The 12,500-nt window shown below is 35.9% G+C and overlaps 1 protein-coding gene across 13 annotated transcripts in view; it reads left to right on the forward strand.

Annotated features, from left to right (window-relative positions):
* LOC113825370 (ATPase family AAA domain-containing protein 2) overlaps positions 1 to 12,500 on the forward strand; it is a 100,335-nt gene that overhangs the window by 56,617 nt on the left and 31,218 nt on the right. For 7 of the 13 annotated variants that reach the window (XM_070131320.1, XM_070131325.1, XM_070131324.1 and 4 more), the window contains 17 exons: positions 953 to 1,162; positions 1,496 to 1,637; positions 1,989 to 2,237; positions 2,872 to 3,331; positions 3,593 to 3,848; positions 4,095 to 4,219; positions 4,367 to 4,509; positions 4,873 to 5,075; positions 5,884 to 6,032; positions 6,276 to 6,524; positions 6,873 to 7,085; positions 7,251 to 7,613; positions 7,784 to 7,969; positions 8,141 to 8,260; positions 8,758 to 8,927; positions 9,600 to 9,796; positions 10,243 to 10,436. In XM_070131320.1, the coding sequence (XP_069987421.1) occupies positions 953 to 1,162; positions 1,496 to 1,637; positions 1,989 to 2,237; positions 2,872 to 3,331; positions 3,593 to 3,848; positions 4,095 to 4,219; positions 4,367 to 4,509; positions 4,873 to 5,075; positions 5,884 to 6,032; positions 6,276 to 6,524; positions 6,873 to 7,085; positions 7,251 to 7,613; positions 7,784 to 7,969; positions 8,141 to 8,260; positions 8,758 to 8,927; positions 9,600 to 9,796; positions 10,243 to 10,436 (3,629 nt within the window). The remainder of the gene's footprint in view (positions 1 to 952; positions 1,163 to 1,495; positions 1,638 to 1,988; positions 2,238 to 2,871; positions 3,332 to 3,592; positions 3,849 to 4,094; positions 4,220 to 4,366; positions 4,510 to 4,872; positions 5,076 to 5,883; positions 6,033 to 6,275; positions 6,525 to 6,872; positions 7,086 to 7,250; positions 7,614 to 7,783; positions 7,970 to 8,140; positions 8,261 to 8,757; positions 8,928 to 9,599; positions 9,797 to 10,242; positions 10,437 to 12,500) is intronic. The other 6 variants (XM_070131321.1, XM_070131326.1, XM_070131329.1 and 3 more) reach the window with 3 other exon arrangements.

Consider the following 12,500-nt stretch of genomic DNA (forward strand, 5'->3'; position numbering starts at 1 on the left):
TGGGCAACATTAGGCACCAAAACACATGATTTGATATTAAAAGAATGATATCAGATTATAAGAAATTAAAAATGAATAAGGTTTACTTTCACTTTGTTGTATTTCTGAAAAGTTTCTCCATAGAAACAATACCACTGCTTTTGGAGAAAAACAAATTCCGTTCAGTGAGCTGACAGCACGGGAATGGTCATAGTGCAATGCTACCAACTACTTGGTCCACAACAGCCATGGCATGTATATACATGCCTCCCGGCAGAAAGGGGTTAAAGATAGTGATATATTTTTTATTAGATTCAGCGAAATCACTTTACTTTCCTTGCACTTTTTTTTTTTTTTTTTTTTTTTTTTCTTTTTTTTTCCCACAAGTAGACTATCTTGTTGAGTTTCATAAGGACTTTGCCTGCATAATGATATTGCAAGAAATATTGGCAGTGAGGAGGTTGCAAGCTTGTATGCATTAGAGTCCACAGTTTCTTATGTGTTTACTTGTATTGTAGTTTCTAGTTCTTACTAAACATTATTCTGTAGTACCATGCTTTTATGCTGTGATAACAAAGAACTAGAAATCCACAGGCCTTTGTTTAAAGAAGCATTACTAAACTTGTCTGTACATTTTGCAGCTGTATATAGTTATTGAAAACCAAGGGAAAGCTGCTTTAACTTCACTGGCATTGCTTATTAGGATTTGTTGGGGCTTTGGTTTTGCCTTATTAAGGTTCTGGTAATGCATATCAAGACTGAGTAAAATTATTTTAGTTTCGTATTTGTCCTCCAGTATTTTTTCTGTGTCAATATATATAAGTTATATAGGAAGTAAAGATAGTTTGTACTTTTTCTTCACAGTTTTATGAAATTCACTTACCTATCTCTGTATATAGAACGATAATAAAAGAGGTAAATGATGACCAATTGGCATAACGTTGACACAAGACTGAATGGTTTTTCCCTGCAGACACTCCACGGGTTAGGTCCAGTCGAAGGAGACGGGATGAGCTAGCAGCCATTGAGGGCGACACAGACACAGATGATGAGATATTTAGTCGCACACAGACAAGGCGAACTCGTGGTGAAAGAAGAAAAGAGAAAAGCCCAATAAAGAAAGAATTTGTGATGAATGGGGATGATATTGAAGAGCATAACAGCCACATGGAAGTTGGTGAAGGTTAGTAATCTTTTAGGAAGGCATTTGGCTTTGTTTTGATGTGTTGATTTTTTGCTATCTCTTCAAGGCATTATCAGATTATCACTTTGAAATACTATTTAAGAAAAGAGAAAATCCTTGAGATCTTAAGAAATGTATTTAGAATTATTAGGTAGCGTATGGGTAGTAGTGGTATTATGATGTATGAATAATGAAAACGTTTCATTTGTAAATAGGTCATGTCATGGGTTGAGTAGTTAAGATTGAAAGACAGAATATTTGGTCATCTTATGAAGATTTGGAAATTGTTATTGTTAACCTTACTGGAAAAAATTCATTTTATTTGTGCTTTAGGTCTCAGACGGAGCTCAAGGAGGAGTAACTTCAGTAATCAGTCTTGGTTGGTAGGAAGCAAGAAACTGCGAGGTTATCCTACAATGGTTGCCAGCTCAGAGCCTGAGAATGAAGAGCCCCGACCATCTCGTAAACTGCGGAAGTAAGTTACCTATTCTGACCTAAAGGATTAAAAGAATTTGTGATAATTTACCCTAACTGCTAATGATATGACATCTCGCTTGGTCATTTACCCATTTGTGTGAATTTTGAATTAATGAGTATAAGATATTGGATATTGGAGTGACCAAATAAAACAGTTGTATGTAGCAAAGGAAATGCTTGGGAAGGTAGACTGTATATGAAATTAGGTAGACTGTATATGAAATTAGATAATGAACTTTTCATAAATGATCATGTACCTAATTATTCTAAGTAGAAATTCTTAAACAAATAGTAATCTTATGAAGGTCATAGATATCTTTTACTGAATTCTCTAATATATTTTTTGTAGGTATATTGATTCTGAAGGTGATAATGAAGATGAAGGTACTAGGGGTAGGTCAAGGTTCCACAGTGGAAATATAGAACCAAGGCGCAGGAGACTGCGGAAGTACACAGAAACCAGTGAGCAAGAATTTTGTTCTCTTGGACCCAGGACTCGACAGCCAAACCGACGTCTCAGGGTGCCCAAAAGTGATCCCTCAGATGATGAGACTGATCTATCCAGAAGCAGGAGGTCTCATCCACTTAGGAGATACAGGTAAAGAGACTCAGTGTGCAGAAGTAAAGATCAGCATTTTAATGATAGTGTAAAAACTTTCATATTATTCGATTTTCAGCTGATTCACAATTGTGAAATGTGAATATGAAAGTCCTTTTGAAAGAATATTTATGAGTGGGAAATACATAATTGCTGATGCAAAATTTAGAAAAGGTTGTGCTCCCTTCTGGTAAAGGGAGGTGGGCAGATATTTCAGGACTATTTACTTCCTGCAGGAATATTTGCTTCCGTTTGAAATTTTCAGTGCATAAGATTATTCATTTTTTGCTGTTGAACCATTAATGTGGACATCTAGGCAGAGAATCTCTTGGGGATTGGGGGCTAGTTGGATTGGGTAGATCTTAAGTGTGCCATTGGCCTTTTTTGTGTGAGGGTAACTCGGGATTAAACTCCCTTTTTTTTTTTTTTTTTTATTATTATTATTATTATTATTATTATTATTATTATTATTATAATTATATATATATATATTTTTTTTAACTTTCCTTTAAATACGTAATAACCAGTGTATAGACATACCGTTAGATATTAATTTCATCTACTTCCCATTAGTAATGATTATCAAATTCTCAGTGCTTGATAGTTTGTTGTAATTATATGTGTCCTTTTCCAGGGAAGATAATTCAGAAGAGGAAACTGGTAGAAAAATGCTTACCAGACATGCAGCTCAAGTCAAACCAGTTTCTGAAGAAGAGGAGGAAGAGGAGGAAGAGATGGCTGATGATGAAACTAAAGAGGACGAGGGTGTTGATGGGAAATGTACTGAAGGCTCTGATAAAGTCAAAGTGAGATACAAAGAAGGAAAAGGTGAAGAAGTTGCTAATGGAGAGGATGATGAAGAGGGTAAAAATCAAGAGGAGGACGACGATGATGATGAAATGCCACAGATGAGGCGCACAACAAGAAGTTCACTTGAAGCAGGAGGAGGGAAAATTGAGGACACAGAAGAGGAGGAGGAGGAAGAAGAAGAGGAAGAGGAGGAACCTCCACCTGTAAGACCAGCACCAAGGAAGAGCAGAAAGTATGGTGCTCAGGACCCAATTATTGCTCGTGCTTTGGCCTCAAAAGTTCCGGTATGTGACACTAATTTTCTTCAGTTGTGCAACTCTTCTTGATGGATGTTGTTGTTTCAACTTTTGAATGCCACTGTACACAATAGACAGAATTTGTACATATTATTTATTGAAAAAGAATTTACACAAGTTTGTAAAAGCCACAATTCCAACTTAGATGTAAGAAGGGTAAGTATAGATTTTTAAAGGAAAATCTGCCTGAAGTAGGACGAAGTTTACAGTTTTTGCAAAATATCATTCTTAAAAATCCTCTTCCTTTAGTTTGAAGATCTCTATCCACGAGTGAAGAGGGAGAGACGGCCTGTGAAGCGCTTTATGTATGAAGAGGAAGAGGAGGAAGTTAACACAAGGAGAATTCGCAAACGTGTAACCACCTCTGACGAGAGTGATAATGATAAAGATGAGGAAGAAGAAGAGGATGAGGATGAGGAAGAGGAGAATGAGGAGCAGAATGGAAATCGATATTCACTCAGACAAAACAGAAGAGAAATCAGACCATTCCAATTATCTTCAGTAGGTATGTTTACACAGGATTACTTTTCAAGGATTTCCAGTTATATTAGGACATGAGTTACTAACACTTTATTTTCTAGTGTTTAGCAGGCAAATTCCAAAACATATTGCATATATTTATTTATTTATATATTTATATTGATCTTATTGAACAAAGGGTAAGGGTCACTGACCAGAGATGAGATCCTCATTAAAGAAAAGTTCAGACATTTTCAAGCTTTAGCAATATCATGTTTCCCTTATCCATCAGAGAAATCGTCTAGGTCCAGAAGTTACAGAGAGGACACGCCACCAAGAAGACATCACAGAAATCGCAAGAGATATGTCAATTCTCCAGCAAGGAAGCACATGTTCCACTTAAAGCGGAGGGTAAGGGTAAGGATATGTCAATGATTTATTTTTATTTATTTATTATTATTATTATTATTTTTTTTTTTTTTATTATTATTTTTTTTTTTTGTAATCTTGAAATATCTTGAGGGGAAATGGCAATTGTTATATTATAATATTTTTTTTTCATAGGCTGCACACAATTCATCAAGTAGCAGCAGTAGTTCAGATGAGAGCCACTTCGAAAAGAGTAAAATGAGAAGTATGGCTAAATCTCGCAACCGCTGCCTCCCCATGAATGTCAAACCTGATGACTTAATTACAGGTGCCTTAAAGTAAGTAGATGGCACATACATGGCTTTTGTAAAACCTCTTGTCAATGTCTGTATCTCGGTCCCCCTGCCCCTTCCTGGTCTCTTATTTTTATTTTCTTATTAGTAGCGTGTTTCCTTTACTTCTCTTCTTTATCTTTGGTATGCTGCCTATTTTCTTTTCCTTCCCATGCCTTTCCAGCTTTGTATATTTTAAGTCGTAGAAATACATTTTTCCTTGGTGTCATATTTAAGTGAGGGATATATGAAAATAAATTGTGTATATATATCTACATATGGTATCTGTTACGTATATGTATTATATGATAATGCATGTTTTTTATTTATTTATTTATTTATTTTATTTTATTTTATTTTTGTTTACAGGGATAGAGAGAAGATAGGAACAAGTTTAGCTGACATTGATCCAATGTCAGTAGACAGAGGCGTTAATTTTGACTCTGTGGGTGGCCTTGCCCACCATGTAAAGGCCCTCAAGGAGATGATCATCTTTCCTCTTGTGTATCCCGAAGTTTTTGAGAGGTTTAAGATCACTCCACCAAGGGGTGTCCTCTTTTATGGCCCACCAGGTAGGGTTTTTCAATATCTGCTCATTGTTAAGCTATAGGACAGATATTGACATCATGTGCAAAATGCAAAATTATCAAGAACTACTACTCTGGGTTGTCTCTAAAATCTTTATTTCTCTAAGAAGTGATGATCTGATTGCTAGTCTTTCACACTAGATAAGAGCTACCATATGCTTTCTTTCTTCCTTTTTTTCTTCAACTCCTCCTCCTCCTCCTTCTTTTCTGGGAATATATCATTATTAGAAATTATCAATCCATTTAGGCAAGGAGAGCATGTGTGCAAGCCATTTTTACTATGATTTTAGCTTATAAGATTTTTTCTCAGATTGCACATGTGCTTTGTTGACCAAGAAATCAATTACTGCTCTCCTATGTTTACCCAATTCATTGTTTTTTCTAAGAAAAGCTTTGTTTCATTGTTATTGTTAAAATTGATGATAATGGCAATGATAATGATTATAAGAATAACAATAATGGTAATGTAACTTTTTATTTTTATCAAGAAATTGGGTAAATATGTAATAGTATTACTTTTTTCTTCTGAATGAATATTGTATATTTTCTGAAAAATCCAAGAAATGTGGTGAACAGGTAATTATATTCAATGAATGGGTTGACAAATGAGATCAATTTGGCTTAGTATTTGACTTCTTGATGACTGAGCACATCAGTGCCATCTCTGGGTAAACAAAATTAAGAGAGAAAAATATTGTGGACAGGGCATATACTTACGACAAAAAGGTTAATCTTTACAAGATCACTTTTTATCAAATTTTATTGATATTGATAGAACTGTAATATATTACAGGAACTGGTAAAACTTTAGTCGCAAGAGCTTTAGCCAATGAATGCAGTGCTCCTGACAAAAAGGTTGCTTTCTTCATGCGTAAGGGAGCAGATTGTCTTAGCAAATGGGTTGGAGAGTCAGAAAGGCAACTTAGACTTCTCTTTGATCAGGTAATAAAACTCAAAAAGAAAAATTATCAATATTCTTGTGTGTTTTAGTTCTCTGATATGCAAAATTAAGCCTGCACAAATATTTGTTTTGATTGTTTTATTTAAAATTCATAATTTACCACCTTTAGAATGTTTTTTGTTTTTTTGTTTTTGTTTGTTTTTTTGTTTCTTTAAGTGCTTTTATGTCTCCAATAAGCATCTTTAGGAAAGTTGATGTTAATGTAATTTACCTTTAATCCCTAGGCCTATCAGATGCGTCCATCCATAATTTTTTTTGATGAGATTGACGGTCTTGCTCCTGTACGATCATCACGACAAGATCAAATCCATTCCAGTATTGTATCAACGCTTTTAGCTCTCATGGATGGTCTTGACTCCAGAGGGGAGGTTGTCATCATTGGAGCAACTAACAGGATTGACGCCATTGATCCTGCCCTCAGGAGGCCAGGCCGTTTTGACCGGGAGTTTCATTTTCCTCTGCCATCAGCTAAGGTAAGTCAAGATGATACTTGTACCACTGTTGTTAACCCCCACACACCCACCCGTGAAACTTATTATCATTATAGTTGTTGTTGTTGTTGCTGTAATTATTATTATTATTATTATTATTATTATTATTATTATTACTATTGTTACTATTATTATTACAGTATTCTTATTGTTCTTACTATTTTCATCAGCAGTCTTAGCTATTTTTTATAAGTATTAATTATTATTACAAAATACTCTCATTGATGTTAGTTGCAGTTAGGATTATAGTCGCTACTTCCAAAAAAGAATAGAATTTTTGGAGTTTGATTTGGTCATCATAACACTTGGTGTATCACCTTCTTCCATCAGGCACGGCAGGAAATTCTTAAAATCCACACAAAGAGTTGGGAACCATTACCAAGTCAGCGTTTGCTTCACTACCTTGCTGAGCAGACTACTGGTTACTGTGGTGCAGACATCAAGAGCTTGTGTGCTGAAGCAGCTTTAGTAGCACTAAGGGGGAAGTTTCCTCAGATCTACTCGGCAAAACAGAAGCTCCTCATTGATGTTTCAAAGATCACTGTAAGAAACTGAGAGATTCATAATAGAATTTATTAATATGCTACTCTAAAAAAGAAAGAAAAAAACTTTTTCTGTGTAAATGTAATTATTCAGTCTTTAAGTGATATATAATTGTTTTCTCTATGATGCACAGAATAGCTTTTGATACTCTGTATATTCTTACAGATAAAAGTCGCTCACTTTAGGTTGGCAATGACCAAAATAGTGCCAGCTGGACAAAGGTCTGCCGCTGGAGTGGGACGACGTCTCAGCTCCAATATACAGCCACTAGTTCAGTCCTCTCTTAACAGGAGCTTAGCTCTCCTGAAAGAAAGCTTCCCTCATGCCTTTGTCAAGTCCAAGCTTGCTGCAAAGAATCGTAGCACCCACCGTCCGAGACTACTTTTGACTGGACTGAGGACACAGGGACAGAGCACACACCTTGCTCCAGCTATCATCCATTCCTTAGAGAAGGTCCCCACTCACAAGCTTGATCTGGCAGCCCTTTACTCGGTATCAGCAAGAGCACCAGAAGAAGCGTGTGCACAGGTGAATCATGAAACGAAAATCTGTTTAGATATTTTATGTATATGTATTTATTTCTTATTTTGAGCATTAGATAGTCCATTATGTGTATTTAACAATTTCAATTCTATAAAGGCACACAAATTGAATCTTTTGTCATTTTATCGAGATGTTTAATTGAAAATTTCACATAGGTGTTCCATGAAGCTCGGCGGAATCTACCAAGCATCGTGTATGTTCCACACATTGATCAGTGGTGGGGAACTACATCTGAAACATTGCGGGCTACCTTCCTGTCATTGCTGTTGGATCTAGATCCCACAGCCCCTCTCTTGCTGCTTGCCACAGCTGATGTTCCATATGATGATCTGGATGAGGAGGTTGTTGGATAATTTTAATTTTAATGTTTTGCTGTGTGATTGAAGACAGTATTAATGAAAAGCTTTTGATACAGAGATAATGAGTGGCAGACCTTGTGTATTTTAGGTCTGAATGCTAGATAATTGTTTTGTGTTTTATAATTTTAGTCTAAATTAAACTTATAATTTCAGGTCCAGATGTTATTCAGTGTTTATAGGGAAGAAGTGATGACAATGGTTAATCCCAGTGAGGAAGAGAGACAGCAATACTTCAAGCCTTTATTTTACACAAATATGCTTCAGAAGCCAAAGGTATTTTTATGCAATTCTGATATGCTTTTTAAAGATGTTTAATTGAAGGACATCAATTACATTACTTCAATATTATTGGATGGATTTTTTACAGAGTAAAAGGTGGTTAATTATGAGTAATAGTGATTTTTATTGTAGTTTATGTATTTATTATTGTTTACGTATGTCACGTGACAATAGTGTTCCCTTTGTCTTTTATGGGAGTATTTATGTCATGCAAGTGCCAGATTGATTATCTATATGTTCTTTTATTTGTATTAAATTTAACATTGTAGTTTCTTTTTTATTTCTTGTTACTTTTTCATATGCATGTGGACAAAGGCATACATTTTTTTAACCCAAATAAAGAAAGAATGAAACACAATTAACAATGCATCTATAAATTGTCAGTGATGAAAGAGTGAAATGATGAATAATGGGGTGATGAATGAGAGATATATGAACGTATATTATTAGTTACTTAAGATCCAGTGTCTCCAAATTATCCTATTCTTTAGGTCCGAAATGGCAGGAAAAAGTTGGAAGAGCTGCCTGTGGCACCTGCACCTGCACATCGGCAACTTACTAGCAAAGAGATAAGAAAATTAGAAGAAATTGAAGAGGCCACACTCAGGGAACTGCGTATATTCCTTCGGGAAATATGTGCCAAGCTAGCTAGAAATAAAACGTAAGTATGAATTGTATGTTGGACCTAAAACTAAACCTTGTGTAACTTGGTTCAGTATTTGCTATGGAAGATTCAGTTGAGGTTTTATTGGATCCAGTTGATTTACAGCAGTCACATGGACCAAAATATGTGCATTAGGCTTATATAAGTGGCCATTCTGCCGGTTGTGTGGCTTGTAAGTTAAGCGCACATAAACACTCATGTACAGTGACAAGACTATACCTCCCCCTTGCAATGTTATTTTCTCTTTAGGCAGAAGTGTTTTAAGCTTTTTCGCTATTTTCCTTTATCCATATTTATAATTTAATTTGCTTTATCAGGTGGTACTTGACTGTTTTCCTTGCACAGACTGCATATCATCTCTCTAGGTAGTCAATTTCTCAGTGCAAGAAAAAGAATTATAATGTTTTTTACTTGTTTCGTTGTTTATATTTTTTTGTAATATTCAATTTTTTGTAATACAACTTGTGTTGCTATTCGTGGCAGCTAGGAATAGGATGCTGAGTATGGCAAGTTCGTGTCACATGGCCTAAAGCCATTTTTTCCCATGATGGCTTGTTCAAGTCACCTACCCCTCAAGCCAAATTTTTTATGAAGGGATGGTCATGTCACCAGAAGTTTGCTTAACATTTGCTTAAAAAGATGATACATTGGATTTGTATTTATTTTCAGGTTTTATATATTCACAAAACCTGTAGATGAAGAGGAGGTGCCTGACTATCGTGAGATTATCAAAGAACCAATGGATCTTGAGACAATGATGACCAAGATCGATCAGCACCAGTATGAATGTGCTCAGGAATTCTTGAGAGACATTGATCTGATCTGCAACAATGCTCTGGAATACAATCCAGACAAGAATCCTGAAGGTTTGTCATAGATGATAATGACCAATAGTTTAGAATTCTGTATTGATGTGTATAGTTGTATTAATGGGTAGAAAGAGTTTTCATGGCTGTTTTAAGAAAGTTATTTTTAAAGTGATTTAGAAGCTGAACATTTTTTATAGTTTGGATCATATTGGAGTATTTTCAGTTGTTATGCAAGGAAGTTAAACAGGAGTACCTGCATTTATGAATGTCCTTTTTATCAACATTATACTAAATATTTAAACATCACCAAAATACAAGTAGTAATTTGTAAATCACAAATAGCATTGAAGAAGTTTGATAGTTTAACCACACTGTTGAGGATGAAGAAGTATTGAAGAATCAAAGGAAAATCTGTTGATATATAGATGTTTTTTACATGACAGTTATTTATTAAAATTGAAGTGTCCCAAGTACATAGATGAAATTTATTTTGTTTTTCTTAGATAAGATAATCCGTCATCGAGCCTGTACTCTTCGAGATACTGCTTATGCCTATATAAAAGCAGAGATGGACACAGACTTTGAAGATCGCTGCAGAGACATAAGAGATAATCGCACAGAACGGAAGAAGATATACTCGGATCCTGTCCAGAAGAGTACACCCAGCTTTATCATTGTGGCGCCACCAAAGGTTACAGTGAGTCTGCAATTGGCTTTGGTTTAATCTTTCTTATCAAAAATTCTGGTAAAGGCAAGATAGTGCTTTAATCTGTCATCAGTTTTAATTCTCTGTGAAGGCATCATACACCACACCACATGGGTGTATGAAAATAATTTACACAAGGAATGATTTTCTAATTCAGGGGTTCTGAACGTGTGATCCATGGACCTCCAGGGGTTCCATGGAAGGGTTTCAGGGGATCCTTGATCATCAGATGAAAATAATTTTTTTTTTACGTAAAAGGAGGAGTGTTTATTTCAGATTGTTTATTTTAAAGTTTAATAATACTTTGCATATCTCAAACAAGTATAAGATATTCAAATCTCTTAATAAATTTCATTATACACATTGAATGCAAAGTTGTCTTTATGGGATTCTTTCTAGGGAAGAGAGTCCATAGCTTTCATCAGATTCTTAAAGAGGTCTGTCACTATAAAGGTTAAGAACCACTGCTCTTATTCATATGTTGACACTGTTGTTTGAGGAACGATAACCAGCTTCATTGTACTGGGATGTTAATTGAAGCTTTTTATTTAACGTTTGCTCACTATAGAGGAAAGTTGGATATTACCCTTTGGGATGAATCTCCCTCATAAAAGGCCCATATGCAGTATCTTCAAAAACAGCATTAATTAAGACTGTGGTGAATCCCCTCTCCCCCCCATATTTTAGATAGTCTAAGGAGGTTTTTGATTTTGAGGAAGGTTCTTTTAGGGGTAAGGGGAGGCAGCTATACTGTAGATGGTGAGTTGAAAGTAGTTAAACAGCCAAATAATTACTTGACGTAAGATTTTAGAACAATCTTGTGCAGTTGAAAACAGTGGCAATACTTTTGGTCACCTGTTAGATAAAGCAGCTACAAAAGGTTGAATAACATTATCTAATGTCTTTGATTTTAGAGTAAATTGTTTTACTGAGAGTTTCTAAGGTGTATTAACACGTCAGCGACGGGTAAAAATTTTGTCAAGTTTACGTATGCACCGGCTTGTTGGCGCGCACTGGCAGTTTCCCCTGTTTGCGCCCGGCTCGATTGGTACTTTGCGAGCGACATATAGCACCTAAAAGCTTTTATTTTGCTATAATTTATAAAAATATTAAAATTTTGAAGGTTTACCTTCACTTTAGGTGCCATTGCTTAAAATCTTTACCATATAAATGAAGCCGCTACTAGTGGAGAAAAACGACCTCCTTCCAACGAGCCAGTAGCGCAGGAATGGGCATGGCATTATGCCCCCAGTGTTTGGTCCACAACAGCCATGGCAGGTACGTACGTGACACCTGGCGCCAATGGGTTAATACAATATTTGAGACTGTATGCCTTTCCTTATAGGTTTGCTCACAAATTTCACAAGTGGCCACCCCTAATGGCTGATAGATTACATATCATGGTACATATCATAAGACAATAATTCTATTCTTTGTGCATAGATTATCTTTTATGCTTCTTCATGGTATAGAAATGTTATACAGCTTAGTATTTTTTATTTTAAAATAAATTGAACCCAATGGATCAAAATGCTTCACTGCTTAAGCCATTAACGCCGGTATATTTTGAAGCCAAAAATAAAAGATTCCGGATGGTTACCAATTGCTGCGTTGGAGCGCAAGCCCTGATATAGCATCACACTGGCGGGATGCCCGGCAATGTTTATTTTTTCGGGTGTCTCATCTGTCGTTAGTGGGTTAAAATATAATTAGGCTGGGTTTGCAGTTTATAAACAAACACTTTGACAAGACGCCATGCCTCCCCTTTCCAATGTTATTTTGTCTTTTGTTATCAGTGTTTTCTTCTACTACTGCTGCTTCTTTTTGCCATTTTCCAATGTCTATATTTGTCATTTAATTCATTCAAGCTGGGGTATTTTGAAGCCAAAAATAAAATATTCTGGGCGCCTACAAAATTGGCGGGCGGAGCTTCCCCGGAGTCTGTCCGCCTGCCGGCCGCGGCCTGCTGCTGTGTCGGAGCACAAGCCCTGATACAGTGTCACACGGCGGGACGCCCAGCAATTTTATTTTTTCGGGTGTCTCATATGTGGGACA

The sequence above is a fragment of the Penaeus vannamei genome, chromosome 16, assembly GCF_042767895.1.
Source record: "Penaeus vannamei isolate JL-2024 chromosome 16, ASM4276789v1, whole genome shotgun sequence".
In the NCBI taxonomy this organism is placed as follows: Eukaryota; Metazoa; Arthropoda; class Malacostraca; order Decapoda; family Penaeidae; genus Penaeus; species Penaeus vannamei.